Source organism: Musca domestica, unplaced genomic scaffold, assembly GCF_030504385.1.
Source record: "Musca domestica strain aabys unplaced genomic scaffold, Musca_domestica.polishedcontigs.V.1.1 22, whole genome shotgun sequence".
In the NCBI taxonomy this organism is placed as follows: Eukaryota; Metazoa; Arthropoda; class Insecta; order Diptera; family Muscidae; genus Musca; species Musca domestica.
In genome coordinates this window covers 2,902,815-2,922,347 of record NW_026712262.1, presented here as the reverse complement: position 1 = coordinate 2,922,347, position 19,533 = coordinate 2,902,815, and the positions used below count along the sequence as shown (strand labels likewise).

The following is a 19,533-nucleotide window of genomic DNA, read 5'->3' as shown; positions in this document are numbered from 1 at the left end:
CCCTCTGGCATTCCTTTTTTTACAAAAAAAAAGAAAACAATTCCAGCATTCACTTGGCTTTCATGTGTGCGTTTTCCCCGAGTACTGCTGCAGTATCTTGTTGTGCTTTTCTCTTTCTCTTTTTTTTTTCTTTTGCAATGCCCATTCAATTCAGTCCGACGGGGGAGGTGGTGTCCTGGCAGTGGGTTGCTCATGTTAAAAGTCCCTTTGCAGTCGGTAATTAATTTATAGTTTTATCTGAAATTCAAACATACTTTGGCGACAAATAAGCCAACTTTGTCGTCACATACTTATTGTCAGATTAGAAGCGAGCACTCAACACTGGGGCAACACCAATAGCACCACCACCACACCACCTCTGCAAATGAGATGGAATGGCATTGTGCTGCTCTTTGCCCTCTCTATCCCCGCAGCTCTAACGTTTCGGATTAGAGGGGAGATTGTTGTTGAGGATGATGGTTATGTTTTTTTTTTTCTAGGACTAGTTTATCGGTTGGCTTTTGCGGTGTACAATTACAGACAGAAATGACAAATGACAGCAAATAGGAATACATCTCCTTTGTGTTATATATGCAGTTTGTAGGGAGACAGTGGTTTGAGTGCCATAATGTCATCTGACAATGTAAGCAAAACTAGGAAGGTACTACAATTTTGGAAAATAAAAACCATTAAAGGTGGGAACACATAGAAAAAAATTTCAAGGCTCTATCAGACCATATGTTTTTTACATATCTAGTATCAAATTTTCTATGTATAGAAGTTGCACACATCGTGTGATCCATGGACGACATTTCCGTGGACCTAGTCACTTATAAAGTATTATAATTTTTTTATAAAATACAATATAATCACAATGTAACCAAATGAAAAAAAAAAACATGTGCATGTGTGTAATAACGAGAATTATGAGTCATATGTAAAATGACAATTTTGACATACAAACAGAAATACACATGGATAATAAAAGTGAGAAACATATAGGGTAAGATAAAAAACTGCAACAAAATCAAACGCCATAAAAAATGTCGGAAATAGCATCAAATTTTAGAATAAGTTTAGATTTGTTCGAATTGGTCACCTTTGGCACGAATTATGGCCTTCAAACAACCAATGAAACCGTCACACGCTGCCCAAATGTTGCTCTGCGGTATTTTGGCCCATTCCCGGTGAAACCCTTGCTTGAGGTAATCGAAACTTTGGTATTTTTTAGTGCCAACCTTGCTTTCCAAAATACTCCAGACACAAGAGTCCAACGAATTGGTATCCAGAGATTTTGGTGGACTTTGTGCGCTGGAAATGAAGCGAGGAACCTCATTTTGTAACCATTGTTGGGTGACGCGTGCTGAGTACGATGGTGTTGTGTCCTGTTGGAATGTCCAAAGTCTGCGGCCAGAATCTTTGCGTGCCCAAGGCTTTAGTACACCCTCCAGAATTTTTTTTCGCGATAATATTCGGCATTTATTCTGATGCCACGGTCGATTAATACGAGCGGAGAGCGACCATCGGCTGTTATGGCGGCCCATTCCAACACCATGGCCGGCGCTTCAGTTCTGGTGGGCAACCGAAAGTGCACATTTTCAGCTGACCTCTTTGGCATTTTGTTTGTCTACAAACTGCTGGACAACGAACGTTTTTTCATCGGAGAAAACCAAATTCGGCAGTTCACCACTTTCGGCTAAGCGAAGCAACTCTTTAGCTCTTTTGAGACTATTTTCTTTCTGTTGCGGTGTAAGTTCTTGCATTTTTTGGAATTGCAATGGCTTTACCCCGAGCTCATTTTTTCAATATTTGCCGAATGGAATATTGCGATATGTTCAGCTCACGAGCCATTTTCGGCCACTGTGACGCGTGCTTCGATCAAGTCGCTTCTTTACTTTTCGAACCATTTCTGCGGATGTTGCTGTTTTCTTCTGTTCACTTTCTTGACGGCGGTCTACGCTACCACGGTAACGAGCGATGGTACGAGACACAAAAGATTTTTTCACATTTAAATACTGGAGTGCTCTAACGCTTGTGCTCTTGTATGCATGTAAACAATGTAATGAGCTGTCACTGGAATAAATTTAACAGCTGTCGGACGAGTGACTTGGAAATGACAGCTGTCTGAAGTTGGTTGCATTTTGTTTCATATTACCCTGTATGTAAACGCTTTATCGTCTGATAGCAGCTTTGGAGGTTCAAGTCATCGTCTAGTATCTTCGGAAAAGAACAAGTAAAATAGTATCAGTCGGTTTTGCCGAAAGAAATTGAAATATTATTACTGAAACTGCTGACCCTTAATTTGTCGTGGTTGCGAAGCAGTTGACCAATATTGACCAATTCGTATTTGACCTAAGACTGATATAAATATTGCAATGTGTCAGATTTGGACTATATCGGCTACTTCCTTCACTTTATATGAGATATGTACAATTTTTTGGAAAATATGGAAATATGCTTGAGCTAACAGATATAGCGGACCATTTCATACTTTTTCATTTCAATTCTGGTTAAGAGAAATATTTAGATATAGAAAATTGTAAAGAATCGCCAACTTGTTTCGCAAGTTATGACAGATATATGGATTGAACATTGTGACCCTTTGTAATTGAGGTACCAGGATCTTGCTTTAGCAAAAATGTTTGCATGCGTGAGATTTGAAGAGAGTTGGCTTATTTCGCTTTCTTTGAGCGTTTTGTTCTTAAAAATCTTGAACCTAATGTGGAAGAGGTACAAGAAAAACGGTTCGATCTCTACCATCTTTATAACAGATCTTGTGTTGAAGGAAATATTGCGATGCGCCAAGTCTGAATGGAATCGGATGTTAATTTTGTGGTATATGAGACTTCATGAATATTCAAAATTTTGACCCTTTGTTGGAAAGGGCCGATATATTCCATTTCTAGCACTGATGCAAATATTAGGATTTGCAAAGTTTGAACAAAATCAGATTATACGTTTTCTTCCTATGCGGTAAATTATTTTCTATGAAAATTTCGACATTTTGTGGAGGAGATACCACAAGGATGGACCGATATTGTCCATCTCCGAACTCGATCTAAGTTTAACTATAAAATTACGATGTACCAAGTTTGGATCAAATCGGATACTCTACTACTACTCGGATACTCTACTATTAGAGAGTTATCGTGCGCACCAGCCAGCCAGACCGACGGACGGACGGACATCGCTAAATCGACTTCAAATGTCCGGAAACGGATTTGTTCCAAAGAGACCTAGGGTCTAAAACCGTTATTTCGATAAGGCTTGATACGTGCAAATACGAAATCTCAAACAATTTCGGTGGGTATTGTACCCTAAAATCGTCAAAATACCGAATATGGGGAGTTACTGACATATGGGGCCTATAAGGAAACCTGGGCCTGCATAGACAATTTTCTGTCACAGACTGTAGTACCTATTAGGAACTTCAAATACGAAATGTGAAACAACTCCAGTGAATAATGTAGCAAAAAACATCAAAATACCGAATATATGGAGATACCGATATATGGGGCCTATACGAAAGCCTGGACCTGCATAGACAATTTTCTGTCATAGGCTGTAGTGCCCATTACGCACTCTAAATACGAAATTTGAAACAACTCCGGTGAATAATGTCGCTTAAATCATTAAAATACCGAATAGTGGGAGGTACCGTTATATGGAGGCTATACGAAGACGTACAATTTTCTGTCATAAATACGAAATTTGAAACCATTCCGGTTAATAATGTCCCTAAAATCGTCAAAATATTAAATATCGGGGAGTACAGTTGTATGTGGGCTATACAATGTCGTGGACCTATATGGACTTTCTCTTTCAGGGGGGCAAAGTGCTTAGAAAGAACTTCTGGTATGGATTTGTAGACAATTCAATTTCCTTGAACAATTTTGCTACAATCATCAAAATACCGAACATCGGTAGTACCATAATATGGAGGCTATACGATACCATGGGCCGATATAGCCCATCTTCGAACTTGCCCTGCCTGTAGACAAAAGACTGGTCTGCGCAAAATTTAAGCTTCTTATCTTTATTCGCTTTGCCTCTAGCATGATTACAACAGACGGGCAAACGGGAGGGAGAATTTTACGCTGATCAAGAATATATATACTTTGTTAGGTCTATAATTATTATTTTGATGAGTTACAAATGGAAAGACGGACTTAATATGCCCTTCATACTAATATGATAGAAAACCACTATGCCAACACATTTACTAAATATTTCGATCTTCTAACCACTGTTCTGTGATAAGATATCACAACTTGTTCAATTGATTTCAAAGCCCCCTGTTCTACATACATAGTGTCGGCTCGTCCTTTTTCAAACAGATGTATATTCCTAGTTTTTGACATTGCAATTCCACACCCAAACCAAATGACATCCTCATTGAAGCGTAAAAGCCACAACAAGAAAAGGAAAATTGCAATACAATTGTCCTCTCGGCCTATCGAGGAAGAAACAAAAAAAAGGAAACAAGCTTACAAGCATTCATCATCACACATCATCCCCGCACTAGCAGCGGAGTAAATTAAAATGTAATCATGACAGAGGAGGCCTCGCTCGCTCTCTCTCCACTCCTCAATTTACTGTCAAATTACAGGGGTTGTCACTTGATTCGGCAAACCTACCGTATGTTTGAATATCGCAACACTCTATTAAGGACAAATTATTTGAACATTTGTTATAAAAATATGTTTTATGCTCATTAAAGTGATTTGAAAACGTGAGGGGAAGGGGAAAAATGGAAAATTATTTTCAAATATTTCAACAAATATAGATTCATAAATGGAAAGGGTGTTGACAGCCACCAGTCAAGAGTAAGCAGTTTGGTGTCAACTCTGTTCCATTTTCGTTCAAGGAAAGGGGGGTGGTGATGATGGCAAGGTTTTCTTTTGATATCAGATGGCGATATGATCTCCGATTATAGTGTTGTGATAAGATTACAGCCATTTGTACTTTTGTGCCTAATTATCTCCCCACCCCTTGAATCTGGTGGCATTATAGATTATGTGTGTATTATTATCATTGAGGATAAATGTCACTAGTTGTCAAAGGTATCATCAGGTTGTGATAATAACAAGTGTTTTAGGGATTTGTAGAAAAGGAGGCGTAAGTCTAAGAAATTCAAAATCAGGTCCAGAATGGCCTTGAAAAAATTCTGAAAAAATAGAGATGTTGAACATTTTTGTTATTATGTTATTATTGGCGACAAGAGTCTGAAGACTGAAGAAGCAGGGAAACGAATGGCGTTGCCATATGAGAAAAAAATGTAAGCTGTGTTCAATGGTACAATACTAGCCTTTTAATCAACTCTGTGTTAAAGAGGCATTTAGTGGTCTGTGTACCATTAAATAAATATAAATGACGATTATTGTAAATTTGAGGAAAATGAAGATTTTTTTTACGAAAACGTCTTGCGGAGCCCCCAGATACTAAATCCCAAGCAAAAACGAGTAAAATAGTATCAGTAGGTTTTGCAGACAGATGTATACCCCCAGCCTTGAGTTATGATTATTCAAACTGTTGATCCTTTAGGTGGGAGGCTCGGAAACAGTTGCCCAATATTATAACGTACCATTTGAGCTATATCGACTACTTCCTATACTTTATATGAGAAATGTTCAAATTTTTGGAAATGTGGGAATATGCGTGAGTTAACAGATATAGCGGACCGAAGTATTCCATATTTTTACCCTCCACCATAGTAAGAAGGATATATTAAGTTTGTCGTTCCGTTTATAACACCTCGAAATATACATTTTAAACCCCACAGAAAATTGTCTGTGCAGGTCCACGTCTTCGTATAGCCTCCATATAACGGTACCTCCCGATATTCGGTATTTTGATGATTTTAGCATAATGGCTTATGACAAAAGTTACCTATGCAGATCCATGTCGTCGTATAGACCATAATATAAAATTTACATTCGGTATTTTATGATTTTAACAGAATTTATAACGGATTTTATTGTTTTTGAGAATTGCCAAATTCGCTACAAATGGTGGATGGTATTCAAAATGTGCACTATTTGAAAATAATCGAACATTTATATCCAAGTTGATGCAAAATCATAAATTTCGATAAATCTAATATTTATATCAGATTTCTGGTTAAGAGCAATATTTAGATATAGCAAGTTGTAACCCTTTGTGAGTGGGTCATCTTCACAACAGAAAATATTTAATTGTGTGAAATTCGAAGAAAATTAGATTCACTTTCTTTGAACGTTTTATTTAAATCTTGAACCCTATGTGGGAGAGGTACCACAAGAAATGGTCCGATCTCTATCATCATAATAACAGATCTTGAGTTGGTAGGAATATTGAGATGATGGAAGTGTGAGATGTGAATGGAATCGGATGTTAAACTTGCGTTGTATAGTCTTCATGAATACTCAAAATTTTGACACTTTGTGGAGGAGATACCAGTGGGAGTGAACCAATATATCCCATTTTCACACCAGACCTTGAGTAATTAAAAATATTGTGATATGTGTAATTTGAAGACATTCGGACTCTTAAATCACATTTTATAAGAGTTATAATTATTCAAAACTTTGACCTTCTGTGCGGGAGGTACCAGAAAAAAATGGTCCGATCTCTACCATCTATTATAAAAGATCTTTCGCTGATAGAGATATTAAGATGTGTCAAGTCTGAATGGAATCGGAAGTTAATTCCGCGTTTTATGAGCTTTATGAATATTAAACATTTTAACCCCTTGTGAGGGAGGTACCAAAAGGACCGATATACTTCATCTTCACACCAGACCTTGGGTTTATAATAACATTGTGATGTGTGTAGTTTGAAGGCAATCGGACTCTTACATCACATTTTATAAGAGTTATAATTATTCAAAATTTTGACCCTTTGTGGGGGAGGTACTTGATGGATGGATGAACCGATATTGTCCATTTTTCGCACCTGACATAGCACTGATGCAAATGTTAAGATATGCAAAATTGGAGCAAAATTGAATGATCCTTTCTCTTTCTGTACAGTAAAATATTTTTATACCCTTCACCATAGTATGGGGGGTATTTTAAGTTTGCCATTCCGTTTGTAACTCCTCGAAATATGTATTTTAGACGCCACAAAGGATATATATATTCCTGATCAGTATAAAATTCTATGTCGATTCATCGGAATTGTTTCAAATTTAGTATTTGATGTTCGTAGTGGATGCTACAGCCTATGATGCAGGTCCACGTCTTCGTATAGCCCCCATATAACGGTACCTCCTGATATTCGGTATTTTGATGATTTCAGCTACATTCTCAGATTTTTTTAAGTTTCGCATTTGAACATTGTAATGGCTTATGACAAAAGTTACCTATGCAGATCCATGTCGTCGTATAGACCCTAATCTAACAGCTACATGCAGTATTTTTAAGATTTTAACATAATTTTTAACGGAATTTATTGTCTTGAGAATTGCCAAATTCGTTCCAAATGATGGAGGGTATTCCATGTTTGGTCCGGCTTACAGCTTTTTTTTATTATACCCTCCACCTTGGAAAGGAGGTGGAGGGTATAATATAGGCCCCATAATGTAAATATATTCATAATCAGCATAAAATTCTATGTCGATTTCACGATGTCCGTCTGTCTGTCTGTCTGTTGAAATCGCGATACAGGCCACATTATTTGACGTAGAGCGTCAAAATTTAGCAAAATAATTTGTATTGTGTCTAGGATGGTTGGTATTGAAAATGACATATATCCGTCCACGTCTAAAAATTGGTATTTGTTGGTCATAGTGGGTTCCAGGTGCGGTGGCGAAACATTGCATGTATAGGTCCACGTTATGGTATAGCGCCCATATAACGATACCTCCCGATATTCGATGTTTTGATGAATTATAATATACAATTAACCTATAATATACAATTGTATAAAAGCAATATTGCTGAGGGTATAATAAAACACAAAAGGAATTACACGTGGATTTCCAATAAAAGAAATTTTTCCCATTCAGCATACCCCTCTATTAAAAGAGACTTGACTCAAGTAAACTTACCTAGTGTATATTTGGACTATAGACTTTAACGAAGTCCTCTTTACGAGGTTTTAAAGACGACTTGAAATGAGCCCTAAAAGTCGACTTAAAGAGGTCTTTACAAACAAATTGAGATTAGAGAAAAGTTTTTTTTTCTTGACTCCATAAAAGGAATCCCTAAAGTTGAGAGGACATAGAATGTTTTTTTGAGTCATCAACTGGATTTTTCGCTGAGGAACAAAAGAATTTTAGGCTGACTTTAGTTGTGTTCCAGTACTTTTTTAGTAGTAAAACTAGCAGAAGAGAGAACAGTTCGAAATGTCATTCTCAATAAGGTGTGCTCAAAAAATAAGGGAACGGAAAATTAGCAGAAATGCGATAAAATGTCAAAATTCAAAATTCCAAGAGTAAACAGTCCAAATCGGACTGGTGAAACCTTACTGAAACGGACGCCAAAATTTAAAAAAATTAGTATTGAAGACGATACGTTAAAATTAATAATCTATAATAATAATTAATAATCTGATTCATCATTCAGCCAGTCCTCTTCACTACTGGAATCATCCAAAAGTGCTCCATATTTTCTCTTTTTGTTTTTTTGCACTACAAATATTAGTTTTTCCTTTAGTTGATCATTTCTTTATTTTTGTTATGACGCGGGAACATTGAAATGTATCAATACATTTTTCAACCTTGTTAGCCCTGCCAATTAAATGTCAAATTTACAATATGCACATTTCTGCTCGGCCAAATTCATGTAGCTAAAACAAGCAGAAATGTGCACCACTCAGCGCCATTTTTTTCTCGAGAGAGCTGCAAGTTTTGCTAGTTTTTGCAGTACGGGAACGCGTTGTAGCAGAATTAGTACTAATTAGTACTAATTTGTAGGTTCTGGAACACAACTTTAGTTCGATTTTGGCCCTACGCATTATTGTTCTTTTCCGAAGGAGTCGAGGACTTAAGCCAGTCAAAAAAGTGTTTTATGTATTCTCACCTTTACAGGATTACTCGGAGATGCTCTGTTCCAGAACCTGCAAGAATCTACTATTTTTTCAATTTTTTTTTTAGTATAATAAGGGAAAATCGATTATCGTCGTAAAAACTTTTACATTCTTGCAATTCTGAAACAGATCAGGTTTGTTATAAAAAAAACCATAAATAGCAAACCCAAAATCCTACTCGGTATTGGAAAATTTTTCAATTTTCGAAAATTTCCATTTAAAATGGCTTTAATGCGAAGTGGAAAATTAATGAATATCTTGTTCTATGCTTAATATATATATATATATGTACATTAAATATATATTTCGCTAAATTGATGTACATTTGTATGCACATACACACACACATACACATCCACACACAGATAGAACAGACACTGATGTATGGAATTTCTGTGAGCAGCATCAAATGGATCCTTAATTGAGTTACTCCGCCCACATTGCATGACTTGGTGCGGTACAAGGATATTACACACATACACAAACAAACGTACGTACGGACGTACACACATACATACATATGGAAGATGATAACAAACAAAAATGAAATGAAAATGGTAAAGTAAAATAAACATGTTTTTTTCTCGCAACTACGCCATTCTCCGACCAACCAAACAACCAACCACTACGAACAGGCATTCAGTCAGTCAGCCATTGCCACCCTCATTTCACAGTTTCAGAGGCTTGTACCCCATTCCTCCACCAAACTCCCACACACATTCACATCCACCATCATTAGTTTGGAGCAGCAAAACAAAACACAACCAAAGGCATGGCAATGGCGGCAACAGCCACCAACCACGTAAAATGAACCACTATTTCAGCTGGTGATGGCAACGTGCTGACGTCGTGTAGCTTGAAAAATAAACCCAAACATTCCATGGCTAGTATAAAATAATGAAGGTCTCCCCCAAATAAATATCACAGCTACCCTCTTGGAAGATGTTCCAACAACTAATGGGCGGGGAGCTCTTCGTAACAATCCCCCCTCTAACCTAACCAAAAATGAAATAGAACTTCTTATGATTCAGATGATGCCCCGCAACAAAGTAGACAAAAAGAAAAAACACGAAAAAACATGAAAGAAAATATACAATCCTGCCACTTGAATAACCAAAACACATACACAATTATAGAAACAATGGATGTAACGGAAAGTGGGGTTATGGTACACGGAGGAAAATTGAAAATTAGAGAAAAAAAACAGACAGCCAAAAGGAAGACTTGGAGGATATCAAAATGGGAGGCTCACATCCAACAAAAATTTTGGACGGACGGAAAGACGGACCCCCAATCTTATTACAGGTGGAAGCTGTTTAAGAGAAGTCTGTAAAGCTTACAAAAGAGAAGTCATTCGACTGCGCCCAAAAGTCATATTTCTAGACGACCAGAATGAAGTATTTCAAGACCAAAATAAAACATGTTTAGTTATTTGAAGTAGATCATACCATCTATCAACATTCGGCTTTAGAGCAGTTATAGTTTGGTTTCAGAGGGAACTAATATATAGCGGGGCATATCCAATTCTAATATATTAAAAAAAATATATCGGAGCCGAGTTCCACAAAATGGAAACGTACATTCCGAAATTCACTCCATTTGGGCTGATATTCGCCATTATTTGCACAATTAACCCGAAATCGGTTTAAGATATATATGGGAGCTATATCCAAATCTTAGCCGATATTGATAAAATTTGGCAATGGTATTTCCGAGCTCTATAAGATATCTGGTATAGAAAATAGGGCTCGCTGTGATCGAAAAATTGCATAGGTACTTTACTCATGCATTTCACAACTGAAATGTTTTCCATGTGTCACACGATGTGTGACTTCTACATATGGTGAATTTGACACCACATATGTAAAACTCTTGTCGTCTGATAGCAGCTGCATTAACCACTCAAACTTCTAGCTCAATACAAGGTTGGTGAGCAGATGATTGCTTGACTGGTTGGTTAGTTGAATAATAATATGAAATATTTGTTTTATTATTTTTTGCCATCTTTTCGATAATCCCATTCCTTCTTCTTTGCCTTGTCAGCCGCCCTCGAATTTTATTTTTCCAAAAATGTTATATATTTTTCTTTGTATATTATATACACATACACCTTCTTTGTTCAAGGATTTGTACGTTCGTGTGTGTATAGCGTACGCATACATAGTTGTAGACAAAAATAATGATGCTTAAATGAAATTGTAAACTCCTCAACTTTAAGGGTCTTCTTTTTCGTACCATTCCTATTTTTCCATCTTAGTCGTGTATCTTCTTTTTTCATCGCCTTCGGGCATTTTGCCTTTCGCCTTGCCTTCAAATGGTAAAATTATTTTTTTAAGGTTTTCATCTTTTGCTTATTTTTTGTTTCTTCATAACTCCCCCAACCACCCTCTTGCTGTCATCTCGATGTCCTTAAAGGATGTCTTTCCTTTCTTACCAGTACCACGAAAAATATAATTTTTAAGGATAGAAAGAAATAAAAAAAAAACGCAATCATCTTACAGAACCGTTATGCTGAACGTCTATCCCCAACTAGAAACGTCTTAGGAAAAAAATACATTATTATTTTTCTTTTGATGAAATGAGGTAATTTCAAAGAGAAGAGGGGGCAGATTTCTATTTAAGGATATTTGCTTTAAAGGCTTAAAGCTTACATAAGAAACGTAAATTATTAGCCTGCGAAATAATATCAGATTTAAGCTTAAAATCCGTAGCTGGTAGAAAAAAACTTAAGGTGAGAATACATAAAACGCTTTTTTGACTTGTTTAAGTCATCGGCTGGAGCATAGGGTCAAAATCGAACTTAGTCAACCTAAAACCGCTTTGTTTTTCTACGAAGAAGCCAGCCGATGACTGAAGCCTGTCAAAAAAGCGTATTATTTCTTCTCACCTTTACTCTTTTCTCTATTATCACACGAAAGAGAAAAAACTTATAGTACGTTATAAGTCACATTAATCGTCATATGCTCTAATGTAAACGTAATATTAGTCTTTAAACATAACCATTGTAGAAGAATACAAGTAGATGCATCAACACCTGGGAAACGTTGATATGTCAAAAAATTATAAATCCTTGTTCGAAAGTAAGTAGATTTATATATGTTTTCCCATACGCGACTCCAATCGGAGGTTGTTATGATATGCATTTTTACAAATTTTAATAGCTTTTCATTCACAAATTACAATTTAAAAATTTGTTTTCTGGGACAATGAACTGTCAAACCAATTTCGAAATTTCAAATTTTTAGTGAAAAATTATTCAAATTTTTAAGAATTGTTGATAAATGCATATTATAGCAACCTCCCATTGGTGTCATATAAGAAAACTCAAAAAAATATACTTATTTAAAAAAAATAAAATTGTTGACATTTCAATGTTTCCAAGCGTTTATGCATCTACCTGTATTCTCCATCATGCCTTGGTGCGTATACGTCGTCGTACAAGAATACACGTAGTTGCATCGACACAGCTGCTGGGACAATGAACTGTCAAACCGATTTTGAAATTGAAATTTTTTAATGAAAAATTATTCAAATTGGTAAAAATATAAATAAAAATCTACTTATATTCGAAAAACATTTTAAAAATTTTAACATATCAATGATCTCAAGCATTGATACATCTACCTGTATTCTTCTACTATGGTAGAATAATATCCACTGGATTTAAGAATATGATTTACGCGAAGTATACGCCATGGTAGAAGAATACAGGTAGTCGCATCGACACAGCTGCTGGGACAATGAACTGTCAAACCAATATTGGAATTAAAAATTTTGAATGAAAAATTATTGAAATTTGTAAAACTTCTTGAAAAAAAAAAACGCTTATATAAATATAAATAAAAATCCACTTATATTTGTAAAAAAAACTTAAAAATTTTTACATATCAAAGTTCCCAAGCATCTACCATGGTATACGTCAAATAATATCCACTGGATTTATGAATACGATATACGTGAAGTATTCGCCATGTAGTCTAAACGTACCTTAAGAAGTTTCTCAAATCAGGTGAAATGTCAAAATTTGTTTACTGTTTGTTTATCTTTCGTACCATGGTAGAAGAATACAGGTTTGATAACATTGATATGTCAAAAAATATATATTTTCTTTCAAATATAAGTAGATTTTTATATGTTTTTTTATACGACACCATTCGGAGGTTATCAAATTATTATTAGGTTATTCAAATTTAAATAATTTTTCATTTAACATTTTCAATTCCGAAATTGGTTTGACAGTTCATAGTCCCAGCAGCTGTGTCGATGCGTCTACCTATATTTTTCTACCATGTTTCGTACTGTAATTCAAACCACAATAAGAGTTTCGACAACTCATCCAGATGATCAGCTGGGGCAAATCCACTACCTATTAAAGCTGCAATCAAGCGATACATTTGTATATATGTGTACTTCCGTGTGTATCTCAAAATTGCAATTTTACATATGACTTATTTTTCTTGCTATCACACACTTGCATATGTTTCTCATTTCCTTTGGAAACATTGTGATTATATTGTATTTTCTAAAAAATATAATTCTTTATGGATGACTTTGTACCTTAAATTTAATTTTCTACATATTAACAATTTGACACTACATATGTAAAACCCTTAATTGTACCATGGGCTATTTATTAGAAATAGCTGATCTCTCTTCCATTTGTCAAAATAGAGAAATGCTATTTTGAATATGAACAAAATATTTCATTAGATTAATATGACATCGCAACCAATAAAACCACAACTTTCTTAGTGTTGTCCGCGGTCTCTGCGTCGGGCGTCAATGAAACGGACTTGTTTCGCAAATTGTGCATCAAAAAAATAAACGAAGATTCAACTATTTTTTTGGGTACACTCACAGCAGTTTTATTTGGTGGTTACAATGTAACATGTTAGAATGAAGTTCGCTGAATGAGTATAGCTTTATTCTCTGTTAACGCTTACAGCATTCTTATCTGATGGTTGCAAAGCAACATGTTAGAATGGAGATCGCTGAATGAGTGATTTATTCAAAATTATTCTTTCTCAGCTTGTTTGAAAAGCGAAACTGTAGCCTAGAACACAGTTATTTAATAACGTAAAAGCTAAGTTGTCTATAATAGTACTAATTCAAATGGAATTCAAGGTTGCATTATTTGTGATTATATATCATGGTAGAAGAATATAGGTAGACGCGTCGACTCAGCTGCTGGGACAATGAACTGTCAAACCAATTTTGGAATTGAAAATGTTGAATGAAAAATTATTTAAATTTGTAAAAATTGTTAAAAACGTGATTTATAATAGCCTCCTAATGACATAGTATAAGAAAACATATAAAAATCTCCTTATATTTGAAAAAACACTTAAATTTTTTTGACATATCAATGCTCACAAGCGTTGATGCATCTACCTGTATTCTTCTGCCATATATTGTAACTAAGGGTATGTTTACATTAGTTTTTGTAACGGATAGATAATGAGAATTAATACGTACATATAAAAAAAATACAACGGGTTGCTTAAAACTTTATTAATCAACTAGGTTTTAATAAAACACGTCAATTATACAAATAATAAATCCAATTGATTTTTTCCTGAATATTTTTTAACATTTGACATTTACTTCATTACAGGTTTGGTTTCAAAATCGTCGCGCCAAATACCGCAAACAAGAAAAGCAATTACAAAAAGCATTGGCACCATCTGTGATCCCCTCATGCAATGGCATGATGAGAAATATCCAAGGCTACAGTGTATCACGTGGCTATCAACCATATCCTCATCATAATTCAATAAATCGTTATCCTCAGGTACTACTTCTTTCATACTGACAATTTTACGTGTCAAGTTCAAGCATATTCAATTTATTAAATCTCAATATTTTTTAGGATCTTTTCCAAATGGGAGCCTCATCATATCCGGGTATGTCACAGCCATTCTCAATGGCGCACGGTACCAATATGGGTTCCGTTGGAGTTCGTCAAGATTCAATGGGTATGTATTGATATTTGATTAAGAGCTTGTTTACACGAGCAGAATCCACCGTTTTATTAATTTTCCTGCTTGTCCAGTAAGGAAAGTAAGTCTATTTTATTTAATTTTGTAAAAGAAGGGTTAAAAGTAAACAGAAAGATTCCCTATAAAAGTCCACAAAAAAATCCGCTGATTCATGAAAAAAAAAACGTTTCTGTAATTTTTTTAAAATTGAAAAATATAATGAGTCAAAAAAGAAGAATTATCCATTTTGAAACTTTGTCCTCCAAAAACAAAACAATTAGGTTTGATTTTTATTTTTATTTTTTGTAAACAATATGTTTTCAGATAGATTAACAAAAATAAATCACCTGATAATCAAAAACAGCTGATTGTCTCAAAAAAAAGGGTTGTCAGAAGAAATTTGTCCCGTAAGAATTTGCAAATTCTCTCAAATGTCTATTCCATAATGCATACGACAAAAATTATCCACTGAATTTATAAATACGATTTACGTGACGTACACGATATGAAATTATAATTTGAAATCGTATGGATCTAGTAATATAAACCATCCTAGAAGAATACAGGTAGTCGTATCGAACTGCTGGGACATTGAACTGTCAAACCAATTTTGAATTAAAAATTTATTCAACCTTGTTTAAATTGTTAAATCATAACAACCTCCAGTTGGTGTACTTTAAGAAAACTTATAAAAATCTGATTTTTTTTAAAAAGAAAAAAAAAAAAAACATTAAAAAAATTAACATATCAATGTCCTGAGGGTGGAAATACATAAAGCGCATATTTGGCTGGCTTCTTCGTAGATGAACAAAGAAGTTTTAGGTTGGCTTAGTTCGATTTCACCTACATTTTCGAAGAAGCAACCGATGACTTAAGCCAGCCAGGTAAGCGCTTTATGAACTCCCACCTTAAGTGTTGATGCATGTACCTTTTTTTACCATGTTCTAAACTTGCTCCAATCCACTCTAAAGGTGAGAACACATAAAACGCTTTTCTGACTGGCTTCTTGGTAGAGGAACAAAGGAGTTTTAGGTTGACTTAGTTCGATTTTGGCCCTATGCTCCTTTGTTCTTTTCCAAAGAAGCCAGCCGATGACTTAAGCCTGTCATAAAGCGTTTTATGTATTTTCACCTTAAATCCCCGAAATACACTATAGTTGTTCACATATATATTTTGCGATGACGTAAAAATATGAGAGAAATTTTGACAGTTGACTCGATGTTGTTAAAGATAAAATTGTTAATGGTTTCTTTGCTAAAAGTACATTAATAATAAAACATTTAAGGCTCTATCAGATGATATGTTTTTTTACATATGTAGTGTCAAATTGTCCATACGTAGAGATTGGACGACATTTCTGTCGGACACCATTCTCATCGGAAAAATGTAATATAATCAAAAGTGTTGCTTGTTTATTCTATTATATTTTTTTATAAAATACAACAATCAAAAAAATAAAATAAAAACATATGCAAGTGTGAGATAGCAAGATTTATGAGTCATATGTAAAATGACAATGTTGACATACACACGGAATTACACATGGATAATAAAAGTGACGGCACATATGTAAAGCCCTTATCGTCCGATAGCAGCTTTCGTCAGATTTTCAATAATACTGTTGGCATTTGGAAATCAGTTAATAATGATTGTGGTCATGCTCATGGCCATGGTCCATTCAATAGGTACTCCAAATAACACAAAAAAAAAGAATTTGCTGCCTTGCCTTTCTTGCAGCTTACCATCCATGGTAGAAGAATACAGGTAGACGCATCGGCACAGCTGATGTGACAGTAAACTTTCAAACCAATTTTGGAACTGAAAATTATGAAATTTTTCGAGTTTGTAAAAATTGTTGTAAAGCGTATATTACAATAACCTCTGATTGACATCGTATAACATATAACAATCTACTTATATTTAAAAAAAAAAAAAAAACATTTTAAATTTTTTGACATATCAATAATGTTCTAAAGCGTTGTTGCATCTACCTGTATTGTTCTACCATGTTACCATCTAGACTTATTGTGATTGGAATCACAGTACAAAAGTTAAATAGAAACAAAATGTAAACAAATTTTGACATTTCGTCTGATCTTGTATAACATGTTATTATTGCGCCATGGCACTCCATTTACGGCAGCTGATCATCCAATGAAATTGCCTCTCAAATCCAATGGATTTCACTTGACTTATGCGCAAGGGAATTGAAATCCATTGGATTTAAGTAGTCTGAACGTCTCAACAAAAAGGGCAATCACTCCCACAAATGGCCACAGTTGCATTTACTTTAGTGCGGGACCCAATAAGACGACAACTCTTCAAATGACATCAGTGAATAAACTAAATATGTACAGATTTGAGATATTATTCATATTTTTCCGAATCACTCTAATACACTGATTCAGGTTAGCTTATCAAACTTTTGCGACGGTAGCTTAAGAAGAAAAAAATTATTGGCTGCTCCTTAAGAAACGGAAATTATGCAATTACTGTGAAGATGTTGTATAACTTATATACATTTCCTATAGTTAAAGGCATGAGAAATACTCACACGAAAGAGAGGAAACGGGGAAGCTGGTAAATTATTACAGGCACCTTTAAGGAGTCTGTCAAGATGTTGGATGGCAAGACAAAAACTATTACACATACCTATATTGGCGAACTTATACATGCATATATATTTTTGCAAGAATATTACTACGACGACGACGAGACCCTAGCAACCCAATATGAGACAGTTAATAACATTGTACGAAGAAGGAGGAAATAAATTGATGTAATCGAAAAAAAAAGAAACAGGAGTCTAAGTAAATATTAAATAAAGAATAAATTAAGAAACTGAAATTAAAGAGGAAATAACAACATAACCGTCCTTAGTAATATATGTATAATAAATCCGGAAATCTTATCATATGGATAGTTAATAACTCATATAATCGCAGGGGGTTATCATGAATTCCAAGAATTTAGGAGCACCAAGGAAACCGACACTAAGCATAAAAAACATGTAACCCATGTGTTCCATTGTCAGATTTATTGTTATGGGTCCAAATAGCAGGGTCAACGATTTGCATGTAAACGTACTTTTATCAAGCGTTAGTGTCATGGCAGAATAATATAGGTAGACTCGTCGACACAGCTGCTGGGACAATGAACTGTCAAACCAATTTTAAATTGAAAATGTTGAATGAAAATTTATTTAAATTTATAAAATTTGTTGAAAAATGCGAATTATAATAACCTCTGAATGTCGTCGTATAAGAAAACATATAAAAATCTACTTATATTTAAAAATTTTTGGCATATCAATGTCCCCAACCGTTGATGCATCTACTTGTATTCTTCTGCCATGGTTAGTGTGGAAATAAATAAAACCCATATTTGGCTGGCTTAAGTCATCGGCTGGCTTCTTCGTAGATGAACAAAGGAGATTTAGATTAACTTAGTTCGATTTTGGCCCTAGGCTCCTTTGTTCATTTCCGAAGAAACCAGCCAAATAAGCGCTTTACGTATTCCCACCTTTATTTACGTAGAGTAGTTTATCATGGTAGAAGAATACAGGTAGTCGCATCGACACAGCTGCTGGAACAATGAACTGTCAAATCAATTTTAAAATTGAAATTTTTGAATGAAAAATTAATGAGATTTGTAAAAAATTGTTGAAAAATGTATATCATAACAACCCCCGATTTGTGTCGTATAAGAAAATATAAAAAAATCTACTTATTTTTGTTAAAACATTTTAAAATATTTGACATATCAATGTCCCCAAGCGTTAATGCATCTACCTGTATTATTTTACCATGCCATGGCCTATCTATTGAGACATCCAATTAGATCAGCTGATTTCATCCCCATTTTCCATGGTAAAAGAATACAGGTAGCTGCATAAACGCTTGGAATATTGATATGTCAACAATTTTTCATCAAAAATAATTAGCATTCATTTCAAATTAGCATTCCCAGCTCTGCATGTTCTGTAATTTACCTTGGATTTTGACAATGAGATGTTGTCAAATGTATAAATTTGAAAAAAGTTGTAAACATATGATTACATGACTTTACCTTCTTAGTTCTACCATGATAGGTAAATTCGTATGTTTTCCTACAGGACGCCAATCGGAGGTTGTTATAATTTGCATTTTTTAATAAATTTGAATAATTTTGATTCAAAAATTGAAATTCCAATTTTTTTTTTGACATTTCATTGTCCCAGCAGCTGTTTCGATGCGGCTATCTGTATTTTTCTTCCATGACGTATACGTTACGTAAATGGTATTCATAAATCTAGTGTATATTCGAATTTGCATTTGAAATCGAGTTGATTTCGTAAATCTAAACATACTTTTATGCAGATAATAGATCATGGTAGAAGAATACAGGTAGATGCAATGGGAACATTGATATGTAAATTTTTTTTTTTTTTTTCAAAACGAAATAGATTTTTATAAGTTTTCTTATACGACGCCTATCGGAGGTTATTATAGTACGTGTTTTTCAACAATTTTTACAAATTGAAATAAATTTTCATTCAACATTTTCAATTCCAAAATTAGTTTGACAG

At 34.6% G+C, this 19,533-nt stretch overlaps 1 protein-coding gene across 1 annotated transcript in view; it reads left to right on the top strand.

Moving 5' to 3' along the window:
* Positions 1 to 19,533, top strand: part of LOC101901489 (homeobox protein unc-42) — a 34,015-nt gene that overhangs the window by 13,462 nt on the left and 1,020 nt on the right. The window contains exons 4-5 of the mRNA XM_011296661.3: positions 14,603 to 14,779; positions 14,858 to 14,963. Coding sequence (XP_011294963.3) covers positions 14,603 to 14,779; positions 14,858 to 14,963 — 283 coding nt within the window. The remainder of the gene's footprint in view (positions 1 to 14,602; positions 14,780 to 14,857; positions 14,964 to 19,533) is intronic.